The 15,014-nt window shown below is 38.2% G+C and overlaps 1 protein-coding gene across 1 annotated transcript; it reads right to left on the reverse strand.

Annotated features, from left to right (window-relative positions):
• Positions 1 to 10,976: 10,976 nt before the first annotated feature.
• Positions 10,977 to 14,575, reverse strand: LOC143534141 (protein TRANSPORT INHIBITOR RESPONSE 1-like). Its single transcript, XM_077028715.1, has 4 exons — positions 14,061 to 14,575; positions 13,171 to 13,663; positions 12,313 to 13,103; positions 10,977 to 11,308 (listed from the first exon to the last, which is right to left on the reverse strand). Exons 1-4 carry the CDS (start codon positions 14,513 to 14,515, stop codon positions 11,305 to 11,307), a joined length of 1,743 nt encoding a protein of 580 aa, XP_076884830.1. The 5' UTR covers positions 14,516 to 14,575; the 3' UTR covers positions 10,977 to 11,304.
• Between the last annotated feature and the right edge of the window lie 439 nt (positions 14,576 to 15,014).

Here is a 15,014-nt window from a genome sequence, read left to right on the forward strand (position 1 = left end):
TATTCATGGCATAAATCGAAGCAACACCCATGCACGATATCAACACTTGACTCTTTACTTAATTTCAATCACATGCAAACTCATCTACCAATGGTACGTGTATCTTAAGACACAATAACAAATCTAAATATTTGGAACGATACAAACCATAGATCGCAGGTTACAACACTAGCTTTTAACATTCTTAAATGAAATGTAACACATAGACATGCTCATAGAGAATAAATAAATAATACTATTTGTTACATCTAAAATAAATTGTCTTTTTCTTATTTTATCTTATAAGCGTAAACTTGTTATTATATTACATTTATTTAAAACGTGTTGCTCACTTTTTATTATGTACCTATTATCTGCTTTTAAAAATATTTGTTGATTGAAAGCATGGCATAACCTACCATCAAGAGCTAATGTGCGATTATGAAGCAGAATACACGTAAAAATTAGCTTATATATCCTGATAATTTTATAAATCTAAGAATAAACTTAATATGGGTTCTATCTGGTTCACATGAAGTGTGTGTGTGGGTGTGTGAGTGTAAGACCCCGTTACCGGTAGCCCTACTTTGGTGTTGGATTTACTCATAAACACAGTTCTAAAATCAGAGTTAATTAAAAACTTTCGCGGAATAATGAAATAGTCAACCATTCGATACAATCATCCATAATTTGTCTTTTTAAAACATAACATAAAACATAGTGTCAAATCGTCACGACCAATCTTCATATGCCAGCCTTTTCAGTATTGCCATGTGTCTCCCTCAAGCCAGCTGCCTTAGTCGATTAGCCTGCATGCATACTAAAAGTCAGCTACGCTGAGTGAGTTCTAGTTAATCAGGCAACGTATGATTCATTCTCATATCTACATATGCACTCGAAGGTACATACCTTCCCATTATCTTACATACTTACATACTTACGTATCTTCATTCTTTCTTTCATATTAACATACGTACTTTTATTCATACACATACATTTTAAAGAGCCTTACGCCCTATAACCTTCGCCGATATTATTAGGGTCGGTTCCCTACATTCTCCGACATTATTAGGGTCAGTACCCTACATTCGCCGACATTATTAGGGCCGGTTCCCTACATTCGCCGACATTATTAGGGCCGGTTCCCTACATTCGCCGACATTATTAAGGCCGGTTCCCTATATTCGCCGACATTATTAGGGTCGGTTCCCTCGTTCTATCTATACCTTTCGTACCTTTCTACATTCATAATTAAAACATTCATACGTCCAAAAATCATCTATACATCATATATATGTCAATCATATCTTTATACTAACCCTTGACGGCACATGCAATATCCGAATATCGTTCATGCATCATCAAGCATTCATTTATACATAAATCATATAAGGCATACACGTACCACTTAAGGTAAGTGTATTAACTAATCACATCGAGTATGTACACAGCCCCGAAAACATAACAAGAAATGGGGCTAGAAACTCACCTGAATGCGGTTACGTTCACCGTTAATAGTGATTTCCTTCTTGAGCTGTGCACGGCTATCTGTATAATATGTACATGTATCAATTAACTATTGCTACTCATATCGTATTTCTATCTTTATATAACCCACAACGAACGGGGGTCCGGGGGCAGGGCCCCTGGCAGCGGGGTTCTAGGGGCGGCAGCCCCTAGCGGGGTCCAAGGGGCAGAGCCCCTGGCTGGGGATAAGCTGCCAGGTCAGCTTGGAAAAATTTTATTTTCATTAACTGTCTTAACAAATTTTTCACTAGGATTTTAATCCATTTCTCAGCGAGCTTAACTTTTGGCGAACTTAATATTAAGCGAAATTAACATTTAGCGAACTTATATACAAGCGAAGTTAAACCTTAAGCGAACTTATGCCAGACGAAGTTGTCACTAGGCGAAGTTATAACCAGCCACATAGTATCTGGCGAACTTAACTAGCAGTGAACTTAGTCAACAGCGAAGTTGATCATGTAACATCCTACCTTTGGTTATATTAATAAAATAAATTTCGTTCATTTCATAGTGGGTCGTGTTGGGCTAGTGTTGGGTGAATGGATATGGGTTATGAACTTGGGTTATGAAAAGGAAGAAGGAAAGACCATGGGCTTAAGCCCATGATCCCTAAATATATAAACCATAAACACCACTAAATTCCTCATTTACATATATTCCATACACCATTCAAACACACACTTAAGCTCTCTCTCTCTCTAGTCTCTCTAGCCGAAACCAAGAAAGAATCCGAGCACCGACCCGAGGTAACGATAGTTTATTATTGTATGAACTTAAACCCGTTAGATATGGTCACGAAACGACGAGCCGACACCGTTAAACCGTTTAAGTCACGAGATCCGGGTGGAATCGAGTATAATCCGAACCTATGATGAGCTTAGGGGTCACCCTAGCTCAGATCTGGATCGAACGGGACAAAAAACGGTGAAAAACGAGTTAAAACTCGTTTTTCCGCCGAATCCGCGGTTTTCCGCCGGAAAGGCGGCGCCGGAAAAGTTAATACGAGGTTGTCAGGGAATGTTCTGAGATTCCCTGACCTAACCCTAGTTCGCTAAGGGTAACTAGCGAATTAGAGGTAATTCGCTAAGCTGATTTGTCTGTGGCAAAATGTAACGAATTAGCTTCAGTTCGTTAGGGGAAAAGATAGCGAATTACCCTTGATTCGCTATAGTTAAAAGATAACGAATTAGCCCCAATTCGTTATAGTCATTCGTTAAAGGAGATAACGAATTAAAAGGTCCAGTTCGCTACTTGGACTGGTTCGCTATATGGACTGATTCGTTAAAGGTCCAGTTCGTTACTATGACCATTTCTAGAAAAATGTAATGAATTAGAAGTTTATTAAAATGACAGAATGGTCACTGGACTTAGAAAAGAATGATTTAATTACAAAGAAGTCCTTAGACTTTAAGTAGCAAATTATTTAATGGTTCAAAATCCAAATGGAAAATTTGTTAAGACAGTTAATGAAAATAAAATTTTTCCAAGCTGACCGGGCAGCTTATCCCCAGCCAGGGGCTCTGCCCCTTGGACCCCGCTAGGGGCTGCCGCCCCTATAACCCCGCTGCCAGGGGCGCTGCCCCCGGACCCCCGTTCGTTGTGGGTTATATAAAGATAGATGTACGATACAAGTAGCAATAGTTAATTGATGCATGTAAATTATTATACAGTTAGCCGTGCCCAACTGAAGAAAGGAATAACTATTAACGGTGAACGTAACCGACTTCAGGTGAGTTTCTAGCCCCACTTCCTTGTTATGTTTTCGGGGCTGTGTGCATACTCGATGTGATAGTTAATACACTTACCTCAAGTGGTAAGTGTATGCCTTGTATGATGTATGTATGATGATTGTTTGACGGTGCTTGAACGATCTTCGGATATTGCATATACCGTCATGTGGTAGCTAAAGATGTGATTGCTATGTACGATGTAAGATAAAATGCATGAATGAATATATATGATGTATGCATAATGTATGTATGATATGTTAATGGTACGTGAACGCTTTTCGGAGATTGCACGTATTGTCAAGAAAAGTATCTAAGAACATGTATAATATATATGATGTATGCATAATGTACGTATGATATGTTAATGGTACGTGAACGCTCTTCGGAGATTGCACGTATTGTCAGGAAGAGTATTTAAGAACATGTGTAGTATGAAGCGATGGAAGAAAGGGTACCGGACCTTAATAATATCCAAGGATGAAGGGTACCGGACCCTAATAATATCCGAGGATGAAGGGTACCGGACCCTAATAATATCCGAGGATGAAGGGTGACCGGACCCTAATAATATCCGAGAATGAAGGGTGACCGGACCCTAATAATATCCAGGATGAAGGGTGACCGGACCCTAATAATATCCGAGGTATGTAGGGTGAAACGCCCTTTATAATGTATGATTAGATATGAATGTGTATGGAGGAATGCTAAAACGTTCCAACTCGGTTCAAGGGTTCATTTAATCGAGCCGTTTCCATTTTCGGGTTCATTACATTCATGTTTATCATCAAGTTTACAACTTTATGTCTCATTTATACCCGATCTATTCTAGACTCAATTTTCAAGGCTAAACGTCTATAAAATCGTAAACTTTAAAGATCGAAACATACCTTTACGTTCTCGTTTGATCTAGGTTAGCTTGCTCACGAGCTATCGATCTTGTATATATCTCGCGTAGTAACGATCTATCAAGAATCACGTTACTTGGCCTTGGTTCTCACTCTCCCTCTCGGCCGAATAAGGTGTAGTGATATGTGTGTGTTTTTGAGTGTTCTTCAGTGAATCTTAATTAAGATGGCAAATGATGGGCTCAAGATGAACACTGAAGAACATGAATCATGCATGTGAATGATGCCTTGTGGACGATAATTACCATCAACATAAAAAGAGACTGGACATCACTAACCATTAAAAGGTTGTAAACTGAAACTGGTTACCTATACCTTTTGATCATCATCCCGTCTTTGCACACCATAAAACATCTGCTTTGGAAATGACAAAAGCGACCGAGGTTTACAGGCAAAAAAAGGACACTAAATTAGCGACTTTATTAACAGTTGAAACCGGATGGTACATAACTAGCGATGTGACAAACAACAATGGTCACAAATTTAGCGACTTCAGTAGTGATCAAAACCAGATTGGAAACAAATCTACCGGCGGTCAATCAAGGTCAATATTGATTACTGAGAGTTAATATTTCAATGATGATGATTATAAAGGGTAAGGTTCTTCGTAGAAGAGATTTATCGCGAAAACAGAAATAACAAAGTAAATAATTTATTTTTCAATTTTAATATACAAGAAATGGTTAAAATTATTTTTTTTTTCAATCTCTTCTAACATTCTAAGACATATATAAACAAAAATCGTTTATTACATAACCTACACGTAAGTGAATCATGTGTAGGACAGTAGGGATGCCTAAATCAGTAAATCCTGAGTAGGAATATGAACAAATAAGTTTCATGGTTTTCTTATAGGCATAACATAGGCATTTGTATATAAGATGTGAAAGTTTAAAAACTATGAAGCATTGATAGAAAAAAATTTAAAGGTTTAAATTTGTTCTTGTAACAATTAGTCTTCTATAAGAGGGGGGGGGGGTGGATGTGGTGGCATCACTCATCACACACCCCACCCAATTATATTGTGCCACATCACCAACCCAAAATCCATCACATGTGATGGTTTTTTACTAGGGGTGGCGGTGTGGTGTGATGGTGTGTGTGTGATGGAATTTTTTATTTTTTATTTTTTTGTAACTTTAAAAATTAAAACAATATTTAATAAAACTTAAAAATAAAAACAATAGTTTAATAGCACATAATTCAACTTAAAATTTAGAAATAAAAAATAAAAGTTACAACGAACGTCTACTCCTCGTCTGAATCCGGATAAATTCCAAACCTAAAGAACCTATATGCGCAACAAGATCCCATCTCAACCGATGATGAATATCTTCATCCCGCAAGTCTCATTGGACATCATCGGGAACGGGAACTTGAGTCGGAGGATCCGGTACCCAATCTGGAGAAATTGCATTTCCATCTTCTTTTATTAACATATTGTGTAATATGATGCATGCATACACGTAGCTAGAGATCGTGGGTTTTTTCATTGCACGAACCGGTCGACTGAGTATGCACCATCTACCCTTTAAAACACCGAAAGCTCTCTCGACATCTTTTCTTGCCCATTCTTGCAACTTCTTGACGACAGGAAACGAAAAGGCTTTCACAAAAACAGACCATTGCGGGTAGATACCGTCGACAAGATAGTAGCCACGTCTGTAATATCTCTCGTTGACAAAGTACGGACAGAAAGGTGCGGTGCCATCTGTTACGCTCTGAAACAACGGTGATGTGTACAGAACAGTGATGTCGTTGTTTGAGCCGGGAACACCAAAATAAGAATGTCAAATCCATAAATCATTTGACGCAACCGCTTCTAGTGAGATGGTCGGTCGTTTGATATCACCCCTAACATACGCCCCTCGCAACTCCCGTGGACAATTCCTCCATTCGATATGTGTACAATCGATGCTACCGAGCATCCCTGGAAAATGCCATCTAGCCTCGTATGCGGCGTAAAGACGTGTAATGTCGTGTCTTGTTGGTTTTCGTAGAAACTCTTTGGCATACAATTTTATAATCGTGTTACAAAAGAATTGTAGACATTCACGTGAAGTTCTCTCAGACATTTGTAAGTATTCATCGAATTGGTCGGGTGGGTTACCTGTCGCTAGTTGACGAATAGCGGATGTGCATTTTTGAAGCGGCGTAAAACTTCGTTTGCCTCTCGCGTCGTAAGATTCTTGAAACCATTCTTCGTTTGCTTCGACGTCGGCTACAATCTTTAAGAATAAAGATTTCAGCAAACGAAAGCGTTCCCTAAACGTCTCGTCATTGTACTTCGGCTCCTCCACAAAATAGTCGTTCATTAGCACGTCGTGGGCATGTATACGATCACGCACCACCACCTTTTTCTTTGGACGGCTCGGGCCTTCAAGTTCTTTGTATAGCAACGGGAACCATTCGAGAATGTCATCGTCCGAAGACGAAGAGCTATCGGTGTCTAAGGGCATCGAGTGTTTCGGAAATTCCATATTTTTTTGTTGTGAATGAAGGGGAAGTTTGAGAGTGTTTTTTAGTTGGATTTGGTTTTGATTTGGATTTGGTTTATGTTTTTGTTTTGGTTTTATATTGGTTTTTTTTATTTTTTATTTACCCCCCCCCCCCACTCCTCCAACGGCTACATGCAACGGCTACATTTCTTGGAAACCACCCCCCTTAACGCGTGACAACCATCACGCAAACAATCCTTTTTAGCGTGACAAGGGGGCGGCGGCGGTGTTGAAAGTGCCATCACGCGTGATGGGGAGGCCACCACGCACCGCCCCGTCCGCCCTAATGAACCTCTCTCTAGTTATGTGGGTCAGTGGGTGTACCCAAATATTGACTCGTTAAGACTTACATAGGAGCTAAGGGGGTGGATGGGGTGGAGATCATGAGGGACAATCAGGATAGGTTTTAGCAGGCCCGTCTCCGAGATTTTGAGTGCCCTAAACAGGTACTAAAAAATCGGCCACATTTAAAACAAGATCATTTTTTTTTACCAAAATGGCCTATTTTATGTAGTTAACGGATTACGTTCTAACATTTTTCAAAGCAAAAGTAGTGCTCAAATTCAATAATCAAAATTCAAAAATAGCATTCGTTCATTTAATACTAAATTAACTAATTATGTTGCAATAAAGCAAACACATAACTGGCCTTCAGTCTTATTTAAAAAAAAATAAAGAAAACACAAGTTCTTTAAGACAACACTTGATTTACAAATAAAAAAAAATTGAGGAGTAAAGGATTCGAACTCGTGTCAAAATGGGCAGCAACAAACTAATTTTGAAAAAGCCTATTTCAACCAGTTGCACTAAAACAATACCATTGTTTTGTTTGGTTTTGCATATTAAAGTATATAACCATATATATACTTTAATAATTCTGTGCCCCCTTGTCTAAGACCGTGCCCTAGACGGCGGCCGAGCCCCGTATGAGGTCTAGGCCGGCCCTGGGTTTTAGCAGCCACATGAACGAGATGGAGGTGACATGTGCTGAGGGAAAATGGGATATGTAGAAAATGGATTTTCGGGAATAATAATAATAATAATAATAATAATAATAATAAAAAGAATAATTAGGAATATTGATCTAAACCCTTAACTTACCACTGTGAAACACTATTAGTTTTTCTTGAAAGGCAAACATTGCTACAGTAATATGGTGCTTTGTTTATTTATTATTTATCTTTTTTTTCTAACCGTGAACACATGCACTTCTTAAAAATTAAAATCTGGTTATTTACTCCACGAGACTCGAACTCGCAATAAATGTATTACCCAACATTTTAACCTGACTCATCTTAGCCAAACCAATTTTTTTTTATCACTCGTAGGGTACTCAGTCAAATAATTATTAAAATAGATTTATTTTATTTGTTCTGATCCGATATAAAAATGCATTAACCTGCATTTGCAGCAGCAACAGTACCGGAATCCTAAAACCGTATGTAAACTTTAAGGTTTCCTGCGTAGCACCAATATATATACACACCGCCATCTGTAAACCATCAAGTCGTGTTTTGTCGGTGTCAGAACATGTTGACCAGATGGACCAGATATCGTACTCCGACAGCCACCTGTCCGGTAGAAAGTATACGTAAACCGTCGGCAAATATAAATATAATTCAATATCATAAAGTATAGTATGTTGGTATATATACATTACTAGGTTTAGATCTTAATAAAGTATTGAAGAGGTAGGTCCCAGCAGAGCCCAGTTGGACCCGCAAGACTCACCTTGAACAGGGACGTCTGCGCAATGACCAACTGCTCCAGTAGGACCCACCATGCTCAAAGAACCTTACGCGCAGTACGCCAGCTGTACCCGCAGGGAAAGCCTCCCAATGGTGAAGTACCCCGCCTGTTCCCGCAGCTGCGGATACAAGCCATCAGGGAAGGCTACCCGCACTAACAGCATGGCTACACGCACAAGGCATTCGTTACTTCAGCAGTCACATGAAGGAATGAGCAGGGCGGGAACACTCCCGCCTAAATGAGCCAGTCCGTATGCTTCTGGAAGGTCTTTCGTACTATACCTACTAAGGTATGGGAGGAACAGACAGTTTGACCAGAGCAGCCCATGAACTAATCACAGGGTGACAGCTCACCGACAACAATACGAGGAGGAGCACCCTCTAGTACTGTTTGTCACTATTAGCCGCTGCCTACTCACCAACCCTTACGATGGGACGTGCGCAGCCTACAGTTGGTGGAACAGTGCGTAGCCGGCAGTAAAGGAACAGTATACAGCCGACCTTATTACTGTTGGCCGTAACCTATCCACCAACCAGCATGGCCTGTGCGTAGTCCACTGTTGGTAGAACAGGAATACTATTCAGCCGGCTGTACCTGCTTGGAAACCTACCTTCGGCTATAAATACTCCAACACCTTGGAATGGTAAGGACATCATCTGATATCTCAATCTTATCTAGCAATCTCTTAATATACACTTATATTCAGAGCAATCTAGTCTGATTCTCACGCCGGAGGGTGGTCACAAGGAGGAACCCCCCCCCCCCCTTCTCAGTGACGAGCTTACGGTGTCTGTTTTGCAGGTTTCCAGAAGAACAACCTTCTCTGCTGAACCTCATCCCCGTGGGAAACATTACTTAACCCCCAGATTATCTATAATCTGTCCAGGGTTCACTTAGTGTTTCTTCAAGTATATAAAAAAATAACACTATTAAATAAAGTAAAGAGCTCCGCCGGAAGTATTATTATTGTTCGTTGGTTGGTTGGTTGCATAGGAGAATGAGAGAGACTTTAAGCTTTCCTTGTATGTTATTGTTAGTTGATTAGATTGATTGAATGATTGAAGCCGAAAAACTGTAAAGAATATTACTCCATTATTAATATCATTTAACCCCTTAAATTATTACATTTTTACCTGATAGCTTCCTTTACTTGAACCGTTGTTTTCTAGAATAAGCCCACAACTTTATTTTCTTGTCAAAAGTTGTCCTGTAAATTGCATCGAGAGAGTTCTAAGATGATTGTCCACTAGGCTCAAACTCGGCTCGTTTAACTTATAGAGATCTCGAGCTCGGTTTGTTTCGAGTTTTGTTTTTAAAGTTCTAGTTCACCTCGTTTATTATTTGTTAATTTTATAAATTTACTTATATAGATTTATGATATTTTGATATATTTTTTTAACATGATATATATTATTTAGTTAGTTTTATTATAATTTTATAAATAGCAATAATTCACACATAAAATAAAAAGTATATTATACATAACATGCTCGTTTAGACTCGTAAGCCGGCTTGTGCTCGATAAATGAAGCTCGGACTCGATTACTAAACAAGTCTATTTTTAGGCTCAGGCTTGATTACTAAACAAGCTTATTTTTAATCTCGAGCTCGTTTAAGCAAGGCTTGATTGAAGCATTTTTGCAAGTTGATCTCGAGTAGCTCACGAGTAATTTGAATTGTTTACACGCTAAGTATAGTTTCTCATTTATTTTATTTGGACACTCAGATATAATATATAATTTGTGAACAGATTTGGATCATTAACATGGATTCCAGAGGAAAGTGATACGTGTTGTAAAGTATATTATCATGTCAGCTCAGAATTTTAATTATGTTAGTTATCTTGTTGAATAAGTTAATTCTTACTTTTAGTATCATAAAATATCAATATCACTCATCACCAAGAAGTCAATTCATTATTTTGAATAGAAAGTATCCGGGGCCATGTTAAATCTTTATATATTGAATACTAATAAACAATTGGAACTCAAAAGTAAACTAGACATAAACTTTTTGGTAATGAACCACAGACTTCACCAGTGAAGTAAATCATCACACTTATGGTAAATGAATAATTGAATATACAAAAGATTCACAGGTTAATGTCTTCAATATTTTTAGAGGTAGATTCACTTTGTATATCCTATGAAAAAAATCAAAATCAACTCATAATAATGATTTTAGCTCTCAAATATCAACTCAAATCACTAGTGAGGAAGATTACACCATTGTTTGACCATGACATTTGATCAACTACAATTCAAGCCATTAAAACTAAAACACATTTAATGTTGTAGACCGGATGAACATAACACGCTTTTGCGTTCATAGGATTTTGCTGGAAAATTATTGGTTCAAGTAATATATAAATTATCAAATGTAAGAACCCACCCTTCTAAAAAAACAAGATTTTTGAAATAAACCATAACACTTATCATGGGATGGAGGGAGTATATGTAGAAAAACTAAAGATATGTTGAATAATTATGGGTGATTGAGTGAATTCAGGTTTGATGAGTGGCCATTATCAACCAATAAAAAGCTTCTTTCTTTCCTATAAATGTGGTGGGGTCATCAAATACACCAGAAATCATCAAATTTTACAACTTTTGGTGCATGTAATCTTCAACAGTAGTCTCATACAATCACTCATAAGTTGACCATTCAATCAAATACACATTTTTTTTGTGAATTTAATCAGTTAAGACACTGAAATCATTGGATTCTATGGCATGGTGGTATGACCATGTCCATCTTTAAATCCCAATTGAACATACATTCAAAAATAAATATATAAAAAACGTGATCCTCGATGGATGGTCGAAAGGAGAAGTGAAATCGGATATGTGCACCTCTAAAAAGGACTGAAGCGTGTCGTTCTGTCATGATTCTTAAGCCATGCAGCAACTGAACATCCTATCTGCACACCAACATCATATTTCATTCAAAATGTGTTGGGGTCAACTGGACTGGGTTCGCCCAATACACTTTTTTGAAATAGTGTCCTCATTTTTATAAAAGAATCTGATTACAATTATTATACAAGTTTAATATAATCAATGTCTAGTCTTTACTTTTAAACAATTTGACCATTTTCCTTTTAGCTAATGATTGTAGTTTTACCTGTTTAACCCGCTAAGAGATAAAAGGAACCCAAATTTTTGTAGTTTTACTTGTATGACCCATTAGAGATCAAACAGAACCCAAATCTACATTAAAAAGGTTTTATTATAGTTTACCAGTGTGAAGCCCCGTTTTTTTTATAGTTTTATATGTGACCCGTTAGAAAAATAACAAAACCCAAAATTTTATTGTTTTACCTTTTGTGACACGTTAGAAACAAAACAGAACCCAAATTTTTTACAGTTTTACTTTGTGACCCGCTAAGAGATAAATCATAACGCAACTTTATATATTTTCAAGTTTGTTGCCTGTTAGAGAAAAAAAACAGAACCCAAATTGTTAATAGTTTTACCATTGTGCCCCATTAAAGAGAAAACAAAAACATAGTTTTACCTTTATGGCCTGTTAGAGAATAGAAATGATTATTTATTTAATTAGAGAATAAAAAAACCCCAAATTTCTATAGTTTTACCAATGTGACCCGTTAGGAGATAAACCAGAACCCAACTTCTATTAGTTTTATCTGTGACCAGTTAGAGAAAAGACAAAAACCAAATTTATATAGTTTTTACCTTTGTGATCGTAATCCGTTAAAGAGAGAAACAGAACCCAAAGTTTCATAGTTTATCTTTGTGACCCGACCCTTTAGGTATAAAACAGAACCCACATTCATATAGAGTTATCATATTACGTATGTGACCCAATAAGAGATAAAACAGAACCCAATTTTTTATAGGTTTAACTATGTGACCCCGCTAGAAATGAATATACAGATTCAAGAAAAGATTTTCAAGTGAATACCTCCTGTTTGCAGGGTTCTGATTCATAGTCCGTACAAAACTAGGCATGTCAAACCGTGGCCCAGCAACCGTGCGATATACATAAAGTTTCTCAACATGACAACTATCAGGTCGGGAATCTAGATCCCCCTGCTCGTCAATAACTTCAACGTTAAGGCGAGGCATCTTCTGACTCAACCGCTTACACGCACCGAGACTAACCGAACACGAAGACATCCAAAGGGATCGCATTGTCTCCAATTTGGAAACATTAGCCAACAAAGCCTTGTCCCCGAACGGGCAATCTCTAATCTCAAGCTTCCGTAAGCTCTCACAGCCCGATAACACATAATGCAGGCCCAAATCACTATCACCCGCAAATGCTATCGAAAGCATCTCTAACTTCTTAGCACGATTGCCAATGTACTCAAACACACGGTCAGTTAACAGACCAGATAATGACAGACGTTGAAGCTGTTTACAGTGGTCAACTATGGCTCCAAACCCGTGATCAAGTGGTTCAAGGGTTTGGTAATCAGGGGCCTGTGGCTCGAGAATGCAGAGACGGAAACAGGTCAGGTTAGGTCGGTTTTTGGCGATCGTGGTCAATGCAGAGTTCGACATCTGTCTGCAGAAGTAAAGAACCGACTGGAGCTTTGAGCACCCTTCAGAAACTGAAACCAGACCTAGTTCGGTTAATGATACGTTCGCATCAGCTACAAACGGGTCAGATGGGAAAACCCTGAGTTCTCTTAACTCTTTACACGATAAAGAAAGTGCATCGAGCCCGGTGTCTTCAATGTAATCCAACACCTGTGAGCAAATATTTCGTTAAAACATGAAACAAAAAGACAAAAGCTTAAACTTTAACAAGACTTACTGATAAACTCTGCAGATTAGGACACTGCGTGATGACTTTGGTAACATCCGGGCTTTGAATAGTGGCATAACTCAAGTTTAAGGAAGTGAGTCTAGAACAAACAGAATAAAAAGCCGGTAGATAAAAAGGAACAACGTCCCAAAATCCAGAAAGACCCTCAAGTTCTTTGCATTTAGCGAAAGCTTCTGTTAAATTTGATAACACATCGGGTCGAATTTCAGCAGAATATGCACCTGTGCCCAGTTCAACAAGCTGTGGCGCCCGGTGGAGTAGAGTGGAAAGTTTTTCAAGGGAAACCGTGCGGTTGAGTCGAAGAGTTTTTAGGTTTGGTGAGCGGGCAATGAGGCGTATGAGCGCTGAAAAACTCACCTTGGATAATAAACAAGACATGTTAAGCGATTGTAGTGAGGTGCAAGAATCAGGGAAATGACTTAACCAGTGCCCACTCAGGTCTTCCACTTCACACTCCCTCAAATCCAATTCTCTCAGATTTCTACATTGCAAATGAGTATATGAGGAATAACATCAATTGTGTCAAAGTTTAGAGTAAAACATTGAGTAGCATCAAACAATCATTTCAATTGTTAAGAAATCATACCATCACACATATAAAACTTGTTATGGTTGCTTTTTTTTTTTCAAATATGTAAACATTTATTATGGTTTATCACCCTACGAATTAGAAGTTTTATATGCGAAAGCAATGTTTTTTTTAGAACCGCAACTATATTATAAAAGAAACTATATGTGACGATACATCAATACAAATCGACCCATAAAATTAAAAAAAACCTTACTCAATAGATGATTAATGTCTGTCTAATTATCTACATAGAACTAAATTAAGCATTGAAATACAAACACATCAGTAAAAAAAACAGAAATTTCACCTGCAATTGGCGGCAATGGCAGCCAGTCCATCGGTACTGAACCCCTCACACGACAACAAAACCAACACCTTAAAGTTCTTAAACGACTTCGAAATCAGCTCCAAGCTCTCATCCGTAATCACCATCCTTTTAAGCTTAATCTCCTCTAACCACGGATACGCCCTCGCCATTTCACAGATCCACGGGTAAAAATACCCGCCCCAACCATCTGGTACCAAATTAAAGTCCGCAAAATGTGGCTTCCCTTTCAACTCAACAGATCTCACCTCCGGAAACCTCCTAATCATGATACCCGGGCTCACCGCGTAACAATTTCCTACAAAAATCCTCCTCCGGCACCACCGCTCTATCTCATACCATGACTTGCACACCAACGAAACAGCATTTCGGTCCGTATGCAACGTAATAAACGAAAATACATGCTCTAACACCTCCTCCGGGAACGAATACCCCATAACCTAACCGCCTACGACCTAAATCGACAATATTAGTCGAAATTCTTCAAATTCAACTCGGAAACAGTCTATCTACAACAACAGGATTGTTATATATCCTACAATATTGTTACAACAGTAGCAATGATTCTTTGATAAAATAGTCAAAGAGGCGGCGAGATGTTTATCTATAGTACCAAACAGTATTGTTTTAGATCTTAAAAATATTAGCAACAAAACTAACCGTGGCAAAGATAAAAATAGACGAAAAGTCTAAGATGTGTTACAAGGTTTATGTACAAATAACAGTGAGCGTTAGATCTTACAATATTAGTAACAAACCTAAGCTAAGCTTATGAAGGCGTTAATTGTACGACTTTGGTGTGATGTTTGGATCTTACAACAATACTATTACAATATTATTAATAACAACAACGGTTGAGGTTGAAGGTGTGTTTAGTTGTAGGGAGAGAGAGAGAGGAGGAGGAAGGGTATAACATGATTGGTGTGATTATGTATG

Source organism: Bidens hawaiensis, unplaced genomic scaffold (genome assembly GCF_021521415.1).
Source record: "Bidens hawaiensis isolate Kalapana, Puna unplaced genomic scaffold, B.hawaiensis_p1.1 tig00010069_1, whole genome shotgun sequence".
Classification (NCBI taxonomy): Eukaryota; Viridiplantae; Streptophyta; class Magnoliopsida; order Asterales; family Asteraceae; genus Bidens; species Bidens hawaiensis.

Bases quoted from the DNA above. Each gene is read 5' to 3' on its own strand.
- LOC143534141 (XM_077028715.1), bottom strand. From the start codon at position 14,515: ATGGGGTATTCGTTCCCGGAGGAGGTGTTAGAGCATGTATTTTCGTTT. The intron at 13,664-14,060 runs GTGAAATTTCTG...TTTGCAATGTAG, and splicing joins GCCATTGCCGCCAATTGCAG to AAATCTGAGAGAATTGGATT. The intron at 13,104-13,170 runs GTAAGTCTTGTT...ATTTGCTCACAG, and splicing joins CTAATCTGCAGAGTTTATCA to GTGTTGGATTACATTGAAGA.